This window comes from Lactuca sativa, chromosome 8, assembly GCF_002870075.4.
Source record: "Lactuca sativa cultivar Salinas chromosome 8, Lsat_Salinas_v11, whole genome shotgun sequence".
In the NCBI taxonomy this organism is placed as follows: domain Eukaryota; kingdom Viridiplantae; phylum Streptophyta; class Magnoliopsida; order Asterales; family Asteraceae; genus Lactuca; species Lactuca sativa.
The window spans coordinates 115,393,361-115,409,242 of record NC_056630.2 but is presented as its reverse complement, the minus strand read 5'-3'; the positions used below and the strand labels follow the sequence as shown (position 1 = coordinate 115,409,242).

At 40.6% G+C, this 15,882-nt stretch overlaps 1 protein-coding gene and 1 long non-coding RNA gene across 2 annotated transcripts; both read left to right on the top strand.

Annotated features, from left to right (window-relative positions):
* The first annotated feature begins 7,792 nt into the window (after nt 1–7,792).
* Nucleotides 7,793–8,487, top strand: LOC111909452 (probable histone H2B.1). The gene has a single exon (XM_023905278.2). The coding sequence runs from the start codon at nt 7,868–7,870 to the stop codon at nt 8,312–8,314; it is 447 nt and encodes a 148-aa protein (XP_023761046.1). The 5' UTR covers nt 7,793–7,867; the 3' UTR covers nt 8,315–8,487.
* A 666-nt stretch (nt 8,488–9,153) lies between these two features.
* Nucleotides 9,154–10,421, top strand: LOC111909482 (uncharacterized). Its single transcript, XR_008225674.1, has 2 exons — nt 9,154–9,488; nt 9,775–10,421. It is a non-coding gene; the product is annotated as an uncharacterized LOC111909482 (long non-coding RNA).
* Nucleotides 10,422–15,882: the final 5,461 nt, after the last annotated feature.

The window sequence follows — 15,882 nt, the reverse complement described above, 5'->3', positions numbered from 1 at the left end:
ATATATATATATATATATATATATATATATATATATTAACTTATAATATTATAAAGTATAAGGGTTGAATTTTAACTTTTAAAATTCTAAGGGCTAACTTGGAATTAAAGTATTCATAAGAGAAAACTTTACAAATTCCAAAACTTGAGGGCAAGTTTTGAAGCTATTCAAAACTAATTAATTTCATAACTTATATGTTTAAAGTAGTTTTAATCTAAAAACTCTTCAAGTTCCATAACTTGAGGACAAGTTATGGAAGACTTTAAACTAATAAAAGAATTAACTTTTCTTTATTTTATAACTTATGGAATTAATTAAGGTTACACTTTTTTTTAATTTATTATTTAATGAAGAGACTCTTGGTCCTCCATAACTTGAGGACAAGTTATGAAGTCATAAACCCATTTAATTAGAACTAAACTCTTCATTTTTTGTAACCTTTGCCAACTATTATGAGTTTTATGAAACTTAAATGTGACTTTTCATATAACTTGAGGACAAGTTACAAAAACACATTTTAGAATCAACTCTTAGATTAATTTGGATTGAAAACAACTATTTCACTCAACTTTTCTATTAATCTAAGCAACTCATAAGAACAAGATAATTCAAATCAAACTTTTTCATGTAGTTAGTCTAAACCTTAAACTAATACAAAACATGAATCTATTGACAATTATCTTTGAAATTGGATTAGCATGAACATTACCACATCAAAAACAAGTTTATAAGTTCAAAAACATCTTAGGGTAATGTTCCTAGTCCAATTCCAGCCAAAAAAAGTCGAATTTATGCTGTCTGGGGTTCCAACTCGTCGAGTGCACGAACCAACTCGGCGAGTTGGATGCTTTTTGCCTTGGACTCGGCGAGTCCATTCATGGACTCGGCGAGTCTGCTGGGCAGACAGCATCAAAACTCAATTTTCCAGCTTCTTTTGCAAGTATAACAAGAAAACAAGCCTAGGCTCTGATACCATTGTTGGGTTTTGAGCATTCTAACACTCCTAAGTGTACATGCAACCCTAAATACCTTGGATCTATGTTTTCTCTATTATACATGAAAATATGAACATCCAAGGTATTATCCTAATCTAGCATACAAAACAATGAGTGTAACAAGATAGAATACATACCTCTTTTATGTAGAAAGTCTTCATGAAGCTTGAGTGCCTAGCGCCCCAAGTGTGACACCTCAAATGGTTCACACAACACCAAATACACTTGGAATAACTTGAGAGAAATCTACACTTCATGAAATCGGCTAGCCCTTATTTTTACACACTCTAGTGTGATCCTAGTCATTGATTTTGTCAAGAATAAGATCTTTATATAGCGTTACAATTAGGGTAAACCCTAATTGTCATGACTTTCCATTTCCTTGGATCCATGGGTTCAAATACACCATGGAGCATCCATGGACCATCCTATGGGTTTTAGCCAAACTTGATTATCCATGGAGCATTAGCCCACTATACAAGTATGGATGATTTACACAATCAACCCATATATCTTATTAGTCTTCTTTTGATCACTTAATTAATCCTAGATTAATTCTTGATCAATACTAATTAAATAATCTTATTATTCTTATTATTAATATACTAAAACTTATAATATATTAATAACCATAAGTGTCTTATTTCTCTCATTATAGTCTATCCGAGTGCATGATGCCATGCAACCCAAATGGACCATGCCGGGTCGGGTCAAGTCTTACCAATTATAGTTATGGACTTAGACATTAACCCAACAGAGGAGCGGTACGGCCATGCCTCCGCCTTCCCCCGATCTCCTGAAGTACATGAAACAATAAACTGAAAACTATAAGCCTGGGGGTTTAGTAAGCTACCCCCAAAATATCAATACCACGCTGGCAGAAACCATAGCCACAACTATTAATCAAACAATATACATATTGGGCCATTGGCCAGACTGGTCCGCCCTACTGGGCCTACAATCTGACTGAATCTATCCCAAGCCTTCGGCATGACTGGTCCGCCACGTGGGCCTACAGTCTCCCCGGACTGCTCAGAGGGTGTGTTGGCCTTCAGCACAAAGCAGGACCGCCTCAACCCAACCAACAAGCAAATAACCATGTACCCATACTATCATATACTGGCATATACAAATAGCAAACATATATATATATATATATATATATATATATATATATATATATATATATATATATATATATATATATATATATATATATATATATATATATAAGACCATCAATCATAGAGTTCACTCGCAACTAGAGCATTGACCTAACAGACCACTAACATACAAATCCCTAAGGAACACAAAAGCATATCATATTGTATACCATGATTCTAATCGAACATATCACAATCACATGCAGCATACCATAACAATAACACTCTAAGGGCCGGCCTTGGTGCCGTAGACCCTATCGATATAGTGAGGATAACTCACCTTGCAGATGTCGACTCGAAAGGTAAACTCCAACTATCGGATTACTTAACGCAGGCTCCACCACCTATAACCATAACACAATATACTCATAAGTCCTTACCCTTATAAGGCACTGTGTAACCCTCTAGTAAATTCCTGATCAAGGTCAAAGTCTTCGGTCATGGTCAACAATCCATGTTGACTTCAACTCGCCGAGTACACTCGGCCACTCGCCAAGTTCATGGAGAACATTCCAACTCGCCGAGTCATCGGGGTGACTCGTCAAGTTCCTTCAAATCCAGATCAATCTTTAAGGCCAACCGTCGAGTTTCCTCCTTGCAACTCGATGGGTATACACGCAACCATATCCTTGGTTAAATTCATCCGACCCGTCGAGTTGTTCTTCAACTCGTCGAGATTCATGTCCATCTTTATCTAACTCGCCGAGTTGTTCAAACAACTCGTCAAGTTCACTATTTCCTTCATCTGACTCGCCGAGTTGTTCATCCAACTCGTTGAGTTCAAAGCACATCTTCATATGACTCGCCGAGTCGGCTTCGTGACTCGCCGAGTCCTTTCAGTCATTTTAACATGCAGGCGTCTTTAAGCCATGGCAAGGCCCCAAATTGCAAATCCAACTTCCTTAGGCCTGCTTGTCACGTAAAGTTGCAAACTTTATGTGCATGCATTGCTTCACAAGCTCCTAATGCTAAAACCAAACTTTTAATGGGTGTTCATGGACCAAGGGAAACTTAATCTTGACTAAAGCTGGAATTTTATGCTTGTATGCTCCAAGGAGGGTCCAGATCTGAAGTTACAACTTCAGATCTAGCCCATAGATTGTCACACCAACTTGATACCCTCATAAAACCCCTAAACTCATTCAAAGATAAGGTCTAGACCGAAATAACTAAGGGTAAAGATTTAATACCTTCCCAAGAGAGGTCCACAACAGAAGAATTCGGATCTCTTCCCAGCTCCTTGCCTCCATCGTTTGTTTTCCCCAAACTCTTACACCAAATTCTTCTCTCAAAGCTTCAACATCCAAAGGCACACACACACACACGAGTTAGAGATGCAAAGGGGGCTGCCAAGGAACTGAAAGAGGCTTGAGCTTCTTTAAATAGGGGGTGCAACCCCGGGAATTAGGGTTTCACTTTCCAGCTCCTACTCGCCGAGTCCCACAAAGGACTCGCCAAGTAGATCACTTAACTCGCGATCCAACCCATTACTACTCGAAGAGTAGGGAAACCAACTCGTCGAGTAAGGCCAAAACCCAAAAATATTATATTTAAAGTACTACCTGAAACGACTCAAAAACACGACCCAAAAATTTCATTTTTCAACATAACCAAAAACCATAATCTGAGTGTCATATCATAAAACCATACGTGATGTATCCTAAACATAATAAAAACACTGTGCGGAAAATTGTAACATATCTATGTCATATCAAAATCAATAACTAAATCAACTCCCAGGATAAAAGCTGAAGTTGTGGTGTGTGCGATGCCATCATCCCGAGCTCTTCCCTCTGCTTGCGGAAGTACCTGAAACCAAAACTGAAACTGTAAGCACGAAGCTTAGTGAGCTCCCCCAAACTACCACATACCATACAATACATAAATAAAGCACATACTGGGCCTTGCCCACTGCATCAGACCGAAGTCTGGAACTAGCTGCATCGGACCAAAGTCTGGAACTGACTGGGACCTTGTCCCCTGCATCGGACCAGAGTCCGGAACTAACTGCATCGGACCGAAGTCCGAAACTGACTGCATCGGACCGAAGTCCAGAACTGACTGCATCGGACCGAAGTCCGGAACTGACTGATCATGGCATAGCATAAAACATAACAATTATTATAGTCACATATACTGCATACTACATCGGAACAGAGTCCGGAACACATAACACAAATATGCTTGAATCACAAAGACATCAAGCACTCTAGCTACTGCATCAGACCAAAGTCCGGGACTACTGCTAATTAAATGGGTCGGCATTGTATCCGTAGACCCGTTCCTACTGAAAGGAGACTCACCTCGTGAACTGGCTGCTGAGTGAATGGCTCTGAGGGCTAACTGTTGCTGCTCCGGTATCTCCCCGGCTACAAGTCCATAAACACACTCAATCAAATACTAAACACTGCACTGGGTAAAATGAATCTTTTACCCTTGGTCAAAGTCAACTCTCGGTTGACCTGACTCGCCGAGTTGGGCCGCCAACTCGCCGAGTCCTTATTCTCACTCCTCGACCCTACTCGTTGCTACTCGTCGAGTATGGCATTGACTCGACGAGTACCCTCTCGATCCAAGAACTCAGACAATCTTCATTCGACTCGCCGAGTCATATGAACAACTCGACGAGTTGTTCTTGAGCTTAAGAAGATTGCCTTGGACTCGCCGAGTTGTATGAACAACTCGCCGAGTCCCTCCATTACTGAGTCTACCCTCAAACTCGCTGAGTCCACTCCACTACTCACTGGTTCCACTCGACACCGCTCAAAAGGAAGAAATCGGGGACTCGCGACTCGACTCGCCGAGTCACAACCATGCAACTATTCTACACCCGATTATGCTTGAATCCATTACATACAAATGATAGATCTGAGTCCAATAAGCTGATTTACCACGTAAAGTTTCCAACTTTACGTGTACAAACACATGAAAAAGGGAATAAAGGCTAAAAAGGCACTTAAAAGGGTAGATCTAGGGTTATTATGCAAAATAGCCCCAAAAAGGCAATAGATCTGGGCTCTACAACTCATAAATGAACAGATCTAAGGATATATCGACATAATAGGGCTTCCATATCAACATAAGGCTTGAGAAAAGCATCAACTAGATCTAGAAGAGTTCTAATGGGGTTTTAAAGCAAATAAAAGGGAAGGAAATCCGAAGAATACCTCAAAGAACTCTGGTTTGCCCTTGAATCTTTGCTCTACAACTCTTCTCCTTGCTCCTTTCTTCTTCTCCTTCTTCAAGCCTTCACAAAAGCACACAAGATCACTTAAATCACTCAAGAACGAATTAGGGTTTTCTCACAGCTCTCTGGGGGTGAAAGAGGCGAGAATGGAGGCGATAAGGTGACTTAAATAGTGGGCAACCCGGGGATTTAGGGTTTCTCCCAGACAGATAGACTCACCGAGTCCAGAATATGGACTCGCCGAGTCCAGAATATGGACTCGCCGAGTCGCCAGCTAACACGTGCTCGAAATCCCGTCCCTACTCGGCGAGTCAGACTATGAACTCGCCGAGTCCCTCTTGCAAACTTCAAAAATAAATACCATAGAATCATCATACCGGAGACAGGTCGTTACACTACCTGAGAGTCGGGGCGCTACAACATTAGTACGCCCCGCGTACTATGGTTTTCTATTAAACCCTTAAGCACCTCGAAGACCATAACTTTTCGTTATAATTCCGATCCTTATATCCATGAAAAGGCAACGAGAAGCCCTACACCTTAATTAACCCATATTTGCCTTACCATTCCCAAAACAAACCTCCAATCTTCATAAAAGCCCGAGCTGACAAATTACCGAAATACCATTTGACTCCAAAACACAAACCGAATACCCAAATCATCCAAATTGCATTATCCACCCCCAAATGAGTCCAGATCTCAATTCTTCAAGGTTCCCAAGCCCGCTAATACCTAATTCCTGATTACTACTCCAAAATAGGAAATGATTCGAAACAAAGCGTTACAATTTCCCCCCACTTAAATTAGATTTTGTCCTCGAAATCTTTCCATGCTATCTCCGGCACGCCTGAAAACATCATCGTTAGACGGGTCGAACAAATCCAATTTTCGTAACTAGTAAATATTTGAATTTTATAAAATGTGGAGAAATAAAAGAAAGAAGTGATTAAAAACAAGACATTCTGTTTTTAATTGGGAAGTATGAAATTTCATAGATAAATGAAAGTTATTATAATTATTATTGAAAACTAACCATTTCAATGGCCAAATGAATGAAAACCTGATAGACCACATAACGAGTGTATGTGTGTGTGTGTGTGGGGGGGGGGGGGGGGGTCCTCCCGTTACCACGCTGTTAAGACATTGTCGCATGGACAATAACGAGTCTGTACGTGATAGCTTTACCTAAGGTCCAAAAAGGTTTTCATTCATAAAATTGTCATTTTTTGTGATTTTAATTCTTAATTTTAAGTTGTATAAGATAACTATTTTTCCATTGACTTTTTTTTTTTGTGTTTATAGTATCTATATATACCATAAATATATATACCACAATGCATGACATATAAAATATAGAGTAAATTACTAAAATCGTCCATATGGTTTGGTCAAAATTGCACGTTTGGTCCCTAACTTTTTTTTTTTGCACTCGGATCGTCCATGTGGTTTGATTTTGTTGCATTTTCGTCCCTATGGTTTGGTCAAAATTGCACGTTTGGTCCCTAACTTTATGTATGTAAGGGACGAAAAACGCAACAAAATCAAAACACAAGGACGATCCGAGTTCAAAAATACATTAAGGACCAAACGTGCAATTTTGACCAAACCATAGGGACGATTTCCGTAATTTACTCATAAGATATAATATCTAAACAACCCTCCTTAATAAATGAAAGTTTTTTTTTGCCATATGTCAATCTTTCATTAGTTTTGACATTTGTCATTTTGTTATCAACTTGTCAATTTTTAGCTTGTTTTAATTTTTAAAATTAAAGTCATATACTTATATATGTAAAATATTAAATATCATATATATATATATATATATATATATATATATATATATATATATATATATATATAATATTAAATTGTAATAAATACATTTATTCTTCTCTTATTTTAAAGTTGTACATTAAAAAATATTTTATGTAATGTTTAATCATTTTTTAAATCAACCTGTGTAATACACGGGTGTCACATATAGTCTTCTATAATAAATGCAGATAATTTTGTTGTATATATCAATCTTTAATGAGTTTTAACACTTGTTATTTTATGATATTTTTTAAATAAATAATAATATGAAAATTTATGTTTTATTTTTCAATTTCAAAATTAAAAAGTTATACAATACTTATATTTATATATTATAATAAATATTATATAAAATTACAATTAATATGTTTATTTACTATTTATATTTTAATATTTTATTTTTTTAATAACCGTATAATACATATAAAAAGTTGAAAAAAACTGCACTAAATTTAAATTAAATATAAAAAAAACCCGCCTTGACCACGGCCGTAGATTAACTTTTGTCATCCGTTAGCCTAATCTAACGTGATTAACACCCGCCACGTCATGAATCCGTGTGACAACCAAGCTACCCAATACGAATCCAACCACTGATCCTATTTAAACACTCTCCGAAAGTTTCTTCTATCTACATACAATCTATCGTATTTCCCCCAATTTTGAAAACCTAGAATCCCGATCTTCTCATTTTTTCCAATTCAATGGCACCAAAGGCCGAGAAAAAGCCCGCCGAGAAGAAGCCAGCGGAGGAGAAGAAAACCCCCGCCGCTGAGAAAGCCCCCGCGGAGAAGAAGCCAAAAGCCGGAAAGAAACTGCCCAAGGAGGCCGGTGCTGCTGCCGGAGACAAGAAGAAGAAGAGAAACAAGAAGAGCGTTGAGACGTACAAGATCTATATCTTCAAGGTGTTGAAGCAGGTTCATCCCGACATCGGTATCTCCAGCAAAGCGATGGGAATCATGAACAGTTTCATAAACGATATTTTCGAGAAATTGGCGCAGGAGAGTTCAAGGCTCGCAAGGTACAACAAGAAGCCAACCATCACATCCAGGGAGATCCAAACCGCCGTGAGGCTTGTACTTCCTGGTGAATTGGCCAAGCATGCGGTGTCCGAGGGCACTAAGGCCGTGACCAAATTTACCAGCTCTTGAGTAATTTTGATTTTTTTTAATCTTTTCTTACGGAGTGTTGGTATTGTATACTAGGGTTAGATCGTCACATCTCGTGATGTATTTGTAGAATCTATCTTTATGTATCGATTCTATTTAACTTCGGTTACCAGCTCTTGAGGAATTATGGATTAAAATCACCTGTAATTTTTCCACACCTTTGTCTATCGTAAATGGGATATAGATCACGTCGAATTTGACGTGATTTTAAAGAAATCTCACCATCTGTTAAGCCATGTCAACTAATGTTGCTATTATCTTCATATTTTAAATTTGATTAAAAATTCATTATTATTGTTTGTTCAATGCTTGTTGGTTCCTCAATCGATGGGTTATGGTCAATCTATCAAGCAGATTGTGACGGAATTGTGAATGATATATTTTTAAATTAGTGCTTCCTGATTTGGTTACGAGGATTATGTATCATCGTTTCGAGGTAGATAAATTGCCCTGCGATTAGGATTTGATTCATGAAATTTATGGTTCTTTAAAAGGAAAAAGATTTGATTGAAACTGTGAGGTGTTTGGGTTAGGTTTTGAGATAGTCAAAAGTCTTTTTGAAAAAGAAAAAAAAGCATCACATACGAAAAGATATTTGAGAGAGATTTCACATGCTTAGAGAGATTTGGGAGAGATTTGACTTACTTGGAGAGATTTCACATAAGGAGAGATACATGGTCGTTGGCAAACTTACTTTTAGAAGCTACTTTCCAAGTTTTTAAATAAGAAAAAGACAAAATTGCAAAAATGGTCCCTGTGGTATGTATTTTTTTGGGGTTTTAGTCCAAACCACGACTTTTTTGGATTGATGGTCGTTTTGAGCTAGTTTCATTGCGTTTTTGGTCCCCCTGAATAGTGGAATGACGGTAATACCCTTATGTTATTTATTTTTCATTTCTTTCATATTTTTTAAATCTAAATACTTATTTATTTATTTAACTAATTAAAAAAATAAAAATCTCTCTCCTTTGGGACCAGTCGAACTTGTACCCGAGCCTATAGTTGAAGAACCCGAGACTGATGCCGGAGATATCACTGATATCGACATCCGTCAAGCGGCTAAGCTCAAAGGCCCCGAAGCTCGGCGGTGGTTCGCCAGTCAGCTTATGCTTCCGGAGTGGATGATTGACGTCCCTGATCGTCTCGATCATGATTGGTATTTGTGTCTCATTCTTTCAATCATGTCTGTGAAGAATTAGTAAATTATACGAAACTGAAACTATTCTAGGCCTAATTTGGTCTATTTTAACCCTGCATAGTTTCAATAAGCAGTCGCTGAACTTACTAATTCTAGATGATGCCCATAATTTGGCCCAATCAGGGCTTAACGAGATTCGTAAAATCTGTTTAAAGGTCGATACGTTGATGAACAATGGTCGGAACTCATCAATTGTTCGAGATGCTTCAGTAGAAGTGAACTCATAATGAATGAAACCCTACAGGTATGTATTTGCAAGACCTTCTGGAAAACGATGCTTTGTTGTTTCATCAAATGGAACAACTATCAGCAGATTACGCAATGGCTCCCTCCTGCACCGATTTCCTTCTTCTCTACCTAATGGTGCTCAAACCAGAGAAGGTTCTCGATCTGCCCAATCATATTGCATACTTGACTGCATATTTCACGAGGTATTAATCTTCACTTACATATGGAGAATAGAGTTACAGTTTCTGATTTTAGCTGAGTGTTTTGATGATGATCTTTTGTATATTCTATGATCATCACAGTTGGATCAAACGACATTGATGGGTGCTGAAACGGCGACGAGTAGTCGTAGCACATCAGCTCTGTTGCTTCCATCTTCCCAATACAGCGATGATCGAAAAGAAAAGAAGGAGCAAGGATTGGGGTTTGTTTGGGGTTGCTCAGATCAACAGAAAAGAAAAAAAAATGGGGTGAGGCTAGAATGGTTCTATGGTGGGCGGAGATGTAGCGGTTCACGGTGGAGTTTGGTAGTCGAATGGAGGCTAGCAGGTGGTGCGGTGGCTATCTCCAGATTGCCGGAGGTAGCACAGCCCCTTCTTGTATACCTGGAGCTGGAGAGAGAAAGAGAGAGAGAGAGAGAGAGAGAGAGAGAGAGAGAGAGAGTAGTGGGCCATTTTTTATTATTAAAATAATTATTAAAATAAATAAATAGATATTATATTTAAAAAAATCAAAGAAAAATGAAAAATAAATACCCCAAGGGTATTACAGTCATTTCAGTTTACTGAGGGACCAAATCCGCAATGAAACTAGCTCAAAAGGACCACCAATCCAAAAAAGTCGAGGTTTGGACTAAAACCCCAAAAAATGCATACCACAGGGACCATTTTTGCAATTTTGTCTAAGAAAAATGAACTTTTTGAAAAAATCAGGAAATCCTGATTTTTTGTAACTTTTTCAAAAAGGACTTTTGAGGTTTGAAAAACTAAGCCAAACACCCCCTGAGGGTGAGTTTGATATAGCTTTTCAAATCAGTTTTTTTTGAAAAGTCACAGAAGTCAGGATTTCTGACTTTTTCCAAAAAGTTCATTTTCTTTAAGTAAAAACTTCAAAAGTAGTTTTTAAAACTAGTTTTGAAAAACATCTTTTGTTTTTTTTTCTTTTCCAAAAAGGACTTTTGGGTATGAAAAAGCTAAGTCAAACACCCTTTGAATATGAACAAATTAAGGCTGAACTTAGGGGGTGGTTAGCTTAGCTTTTTAAGGTCAAAAGTCTTTTTCCAAAAAGTTACAAAAAGTCAGGTTTTCTGATTTTTCCAAAAAGTTGATTTTTCTTCGATCCAAAATCCAAAAGTTGATTTTAAAAGTCTTTTATCAAATATCTTTTGGTCTTGATCTTTTACTAAAAGTTCTTTTGGCATATTAAAAGCTAAGCCAAACACCTCTTTAGAACTCCGCTTTATGGCTGTGGCCGATTCTGATCCTTGTTTGTAGACCTCACACAGTTCGTGTTGTTATACGTCATAACATGACGCGAATACATAAATAGAAATAAGTTTTATCTTATTTTCAAAATGGATTTGTGTCATGTGTAACATGACGGGAATACATAAATAGAAATAAGTTTTATCTTATTTTCAAAATGGATTTGTGTTGTGTTATGACACACATGAATTCGTGTATTTGTGTCTTAATTTGTCACATTTACTTGTTTATCTATTGTTGGAAATCAAGGGAGAGGATCAAGCTTGTTTGACCAAAAACCCAATAAAGTCAAAACAATGAGATCTAAGAGACTACTACGCAAGTTAGAGACTTGATTACCAGAAAATGACTAGGGTTCCGTGGATTAGGGTTTGGGACTTGGAGGCTGGAAATGATGCTAACAAGTAGGGATTAAGATGCTTAATTATGGTGCAAAACCCCAAAATTAGGGTTTTATTCTAGCAGACCTACTCGTCGAGTCGAGGCTCTCAACTCGTCGAGTAGATTGCTTAAAACTCGCGTCCCTTCCAGTCTCTACTCGACGAGTTTGGGGCTACCAACTCGTCGAGTTGATCTATAAAAGTGAGTAAAATATTATTTAATGCGTACAAGGAATCAAACGTTACAATTCTACCCACATGTCTTAGACTTCGTCCTCGAAGTCTACTGCGTTTGAAAAGACCTCCGGGGTAGTGCTCTCTCATCTCCTCCTCGGGCTCTAAAGTCCACTCTGAGCCCATACGACGCTGCCACTGCACCTTCACTAACTGAACAACCTTGCTCCTCAAGGATTTCGTCTTGCGATTCAGAATTGCCACACGTCTCTCAATGTAGTTCAGACTGTCTTCAACTTGGATATCCTCTAAGGGCACAACTGCGAAGTCATCCACTAAGCACTTCCGCAACTGGGATACATGAAAATTGTTGTGGATCTGGCTGAGCTCTGCTAGAAGATCCAATCGATACGTCACCTTGCCCACCCCGACTATAACCCTGAAAGGACCGATGTACCTGAGGCCCAGCTTGCCCCGCTTCCTGAACCGGATGACACATTTTCAAGGTGACACCTTCAGGAAAACCATGTCGTCCACCTGAAACTCCAAGTCTGAACGACTCTTATTAGTATAGCTTTTCTGCTGACTCTGAGCAGCCTGGAGCCTGCTCCGGACCTGCTAGATCCTCTCAGTGGTCTTGAGTACTAACTCAATACTCCCCATGACTATCTGACCGACACCGACCTCGCCCCAACATATTGGGGTCATACACTTCCTCCTCTAGAAAATCTCTAAGGGAGGTCGATCTATGCTAGATTGGTAGTTGTTGTCATACGAAAATTCCGCTAACAGAAGATACATATCCTAACTGCCACCGAAATCCAATACACATGCGTGTAGCATTTCCTCGAAAGTCTGAATCGTCCTCTCGCTCTGTCAATCCATATGAGGGTGGAAAGCGGTGTTGAAGTGGAGACGAGTACCCATCTCGTCGTGAAACCGCTTGTAAAATCGGGAAGTGAAACGAACATCCCGGTCTGACACCACCAAGACAGGCACTCCATGCCGTGAGTCGTGACATTATGTCACGCATGTAGATCTCATCCAGCTTTTCAGCCGATATACTCTCATGGATTGGGATAAAGTGAACACTCTTGGTCAACCGATCCACGATGACCCATATCGAATCTACTCCACGTGTGGTCATGGGAAGCTTTGTAATGAAGTCCATAGTGCTATCTTCCCATTTCCCCACAGGAATGTCTAGCGACTGCATCTTGCCGTGTGGTCTCTAGTGCTCGGCCTTGACCTTCCTGCAGGTCAAGTACCGCTCTACATACCATGCCACGACCCGATTCATGTAGGGCCACCACGAATCAGGGCGATGATCCCGATACATCTTCGTCGCCCCGGAATGGATGGAGAACCTCGATTTGTGGGCCTCATCCATCAGAACCTGCCGTACTCCGCCCCAGTACGGAACCCAAGACCCTCCCATGCAGGTTCAACAACCCACGAATGTCATAATCAAATGAGGCCACATGGCCTAAGATCCGCTTGCATTTCCGATGCTCTTCCTTAATACCCTCAACATGCGCCTCTCTAATCAGCTCCAAAAATGGAGTAATCACTGTCATCCTTAGACATATGTCTCGAATCGAAGTTGCCACTGCCTTGCGGCTCAGGGCATCGGCCACCACATTGGGCTTGCCCGGGTGGTAAAGGATCTCACAGTTATAATCCTTCACCACATCTAATCACCGACGATGCCTCATGTTCAGATCCAGCTGATCCATAAGTTACCTCAAGTTCTTGTGGTTCGTGTAAATGCTACAACGGACCCCATAAAGGTAATACCGCCAAATCTTGAGGGCGAAAACCACTGCACCCAACTCTAAAACATGCGTAAGATAATTTGCTTCATGAGGCATCAGCTGCCTCGAAGCGTAAGTTATCATGTATCCTCGCTGCATCAATACCGCGCCCAAGCCTGTGATCGAAGCGTCACAGTAAACCACAAAGTCATCGACTCCCTTCGGCAAAGTCTAAATCGGTCCCTCGCATAACTATTGTTTGAGAGTCTCGAAGGTTGCTTGCTGCTCAGGCCCCTAGCGGAATGTCACTGACTTCTTGGTCAGTCGGGTCAAGGGAACAACTATCTTGGATAAATCTTGGATGAATCTCCGGTAATAACCCTCTATACCAAGAAAACTCATAATCGTAGTTGGAGACCTCAGAACCTCCCACTGCATCACGACCTTTATCTTGGTCGGATCGGCCATAATACCTTTCTGGTTGATAAGGTGCCCCAGAAACTGCACCTCGCGTAACCAGAACTCACACTTGGAGAACTTTGCGAAAAGTTTATCCCTCCTCAGTGTCTTCAACACCTCGCTCGGGTGCTCCTCGTGCTGCTCCTGAGTTTTGGAATAAACCAAGATGTCGTCAATGAAAACTATCGCAAACTGGTCCAACATTGGTCTGCACACGCGGTTCATGAGGTCAATGAACGCGATTGGAGCATTGGTGAGTCCAGACGACATCACCACAAACTCACAGTGACCATATCGAGTCCTAAAAGCTGTCTTCTGCACATCCTCGTCCGTAACTCACATCTGGTGATAACCTGATCGCAGATCAATTTTGGAGAACCAAGATGCACCTTGTAGCTAGTCAAACAAATCATTAATCCTAGGGAGGGGATAACGGTTCTTCACTGTTACCTTATTCAGCTCCCGGTGTTCTATGCACATCTGATGTGACCCGTCCTTCTTCTTCACAAACAGGATCGGGGCTCCCCATGGCGAACTACTCGGCCTGACAAATCCCTTGTCTAGCAGCTCTTGCAGCTGCATAGAAAACTACTGCACCTCGGTAGGAGGCAACTGATATGGTGCCTTGGCTATCAGAGCCGCACCAGGGACTTGTTCAATCCTGAACTCGACATGTCTCTCTGGAGGTATCCCAGTAAAATCCTCCGGGTATATGTTCGGGTACTCTCGCACGATCGATACATCATTGACTGTCTCCTTACCCTTATCCTGGGTATCCATGACATATGTGACATATCCTGCGCGATCTTGCTGAAGGTATCGCCTCACTCTCGTTGCTGAACTTAAAGTCAGTCCAAGCTGCGACCTCTCGCCCTGAATCGCTAACCCTTCCCCACTAGAAGTCCGAACTCTCACTAGCTTTTGCTCGTAGTCGATCACCGCCCCATTGGGGATCAACCAGTCCATACCCACAATAACCTTATTCCCTCGCAGGGGAATGGGGACCAAATCCACGAAAAACTGCTCATCGAACAACTATAGTGTGCATCCCCGATGCACCCTCGCAACCCGAACGGTTCTATCATCTGCTATCTCTACATCCAGAGGACAGTCTAGCTCTCCTGGAGCTCCAACAAATCGTATGCTAAGTGCAAGCGACATAAAAGATCGAGTGGTCCCCGAATCAAACAATACCATGGCTGATATATCGTTCACTAAGAACGATCCTATAACAAAACAAGTAAACATAAACGATAATCAATACAAATAAAGAGATAAAGAGAGAATACATACCCGTCACAACATCGGGAGCTGCACCTGCCTCCTCTGCAATAAGCTGAAAAGCCCTGCTCATCATCGTAGGCACCTCTGCCCGACCCTGATGGCCATCTGTAATCCTCAACGCGGCAGGAGCGGGTGCCACCACCCGTCCTGCTGCTGCTAAACCTAGACATTGGGCCTTTTTGTGGCCCCTCTGATTACACTGAAATCAAATCATATATGAAACTGTTGTGGTGGTAGTGGTAGCTGACTAGTTGTACAATCCATGCTCATGTGACCAGTACGACTACATTTGAAGCAGCCCGAACTCGCAGCCCTGCACGCTCCTTGTGCATCTTGCCACACCGACTGCGGCCCAACTGATTCCTCGGTCTGTGATCTGATACCTTGGGCTTCTTGCCCGAACTACCTGCCTGAACCCCATATGGTTTCCTCTACCTCTCCATCTCGAAATCTTGCTCCCTCTCCTGAGCCCTAAAAATCATATCCTCCAACGTCTTGTAGCTGGATCGGCTCACAAACTAGCGGATATCACTCCACATCTTCTCATGATATTGGGCCTTTTTCATCTCCTCGTCCTCCACGTACTGTA

Excerpts from the sequence above, each read along its gene's own strand:
- LOC111909452 (XM_023905278.2), top strand. The coding sequence starts at position 7,868 with ATGGCACCAAAGGCCGAGAAAAAGCCCGCCGAGAAGAAGCCAGCGGAG.